This window comes from Galeopterus variegatus, unplaced genomic scaffold (assembly GCF_000696425.1).
Source record: "Galeopterus variegatus unplaced genomic scaffold, G_variegatus-3.0.2 Scaffold2317, whole genome shotgun sequence".
Classification (NCBI taxonomy): Eukaryota; Metazoa; Chordata; class Mammalia; order Dermoptera; family Cynocephalidae; genus Galeopterus; species Galeopterus variegatus.
In genome coordinates, this window is record NW_007728428.1 from 297,418 (window position 1) to 298,705 (window position 1,288).

Consider the following 1,288-nt stretch of genomic DNA (forward strand, 5'->3'; position numbering starts at 1 on the left):
ACACATACAGCGATCTCTATTTTTCAGACAACCCCCATTTTGAATGCTCTAAAGTCACTTGCGGCTAGTGACTATCATATTAACAGCAAAGTCCTAGATAAATGGGGAGATCAGAAGCGAGACACACGACATGTCTAAAGGAGACAGCTAGAGGAGAATAATGAAGAAAAAGAGCAAACGTGATTAAAGACAGAGGAGAAGAAAGAGAAGGTTTCAGCAAATGAAAGATAACTGTGTTTTTCTTTCCCATGATAAAATGTGTGTTTTATCATTCCCCTGTCAAACAGAATCCTGATTCATGACCTACAAGAAGAGATCGAGAAACAGTTTGATGTTAAAGAAGATATGCCCAGTAGGCACAGCTATGCAAAATACAATAACTGGGACAAGGTACAGTATTAAATGCCTATTTTTTTTTAAAGTGACCCTCAGCATTTGTTTTCATTTAGTTTTCTCCTATTCTAATTCTCAAAATTGGCTTTGCTCTTAAGATTGTGGCTTGGACTGAAAAAATGGTGAACAAGCATCCTGAAATGGTTTCTCGTATAAAAATTGGATCTACTGTTGAAGATAATCCACTATACATTCTCAAGGTAAAAATAACTCAAGAACCACTGATTCTTATCACTGTTTGAAAACATAAACTTAAAAGTTAATTTGTGACACAACTGAGCTAATTTTGAAACAAAAAAAGAAGTCTTATCTTTTGAAGAGCATCTAAACTCTAGACATCCATTCAAGAATAGAAGTGACAGGTGGTTTTTGCTGGAAACAAGAAAGTGTCTAATAAGCATTGGTCAGCGATCACACAGTGGACAAACACAGACAAATGTCTCATCCCTCAGCTTTATTACAAAAGTTTGTGATGTCCCTAGTGTATAAAATTGTTTTTCACCCATTAAAATTCAGTGAAACTGATAAATGAATGTCATGAGGAGAAATTTAAGCATCATAGGCTCATAGGACCCCAGAACAGTACATAAGGCTTTTCAACACCACAGTGATGGGGGATTCCCTTTTATAGCAGAGCTGATGATGGCCCTTCAGCTGCTACTGGACTTTTGTACATCCCTTAACAACTGGGAAGCCCATCCTTACCCTGAACCACATCCATTCGCTGTCTCCAACCACCTAAAACAAATCTAAATTCTCTTCAAAATCAGTCTTTCAAATATCTGGTACTATTCCTCCTCCCCACTCCAAACATAACACAGAATCTTCTCTACTCCAGGCTAAACATTCCCAGTTTTTGAAACCAGAAAAACAGAAGGAAATGACAGAAACAGAG

At 37.3% G+C, this 1,288-nt stretch overlaps 1 protein-coding gene across 1 annotated transcript in view; it reads left to right on the forward strand.

The window, feature by feature from the left end:
* Positions 1-1,288, forward strand: part of LOC103597452 (mast cell carboxypeptidase A-like) — a gene marked incomplete at its 3' end in the record, with an annotated part of 16,914 nt that overhangs the window by 10,809 nt on the left and 4,817 nt on the right. Inside the window, exons 4-5 of the mRNA XM_008581290.1 lie at positions 288-390; positions 492-593. Coding sequence (XP_008579512.1) covers positions 288-390; positions 492-593 — 205 coding nt within the window. The remainder of the gene's footprint in view (positions 1-287; positions 391-491; positions 594-1,288) is intronic.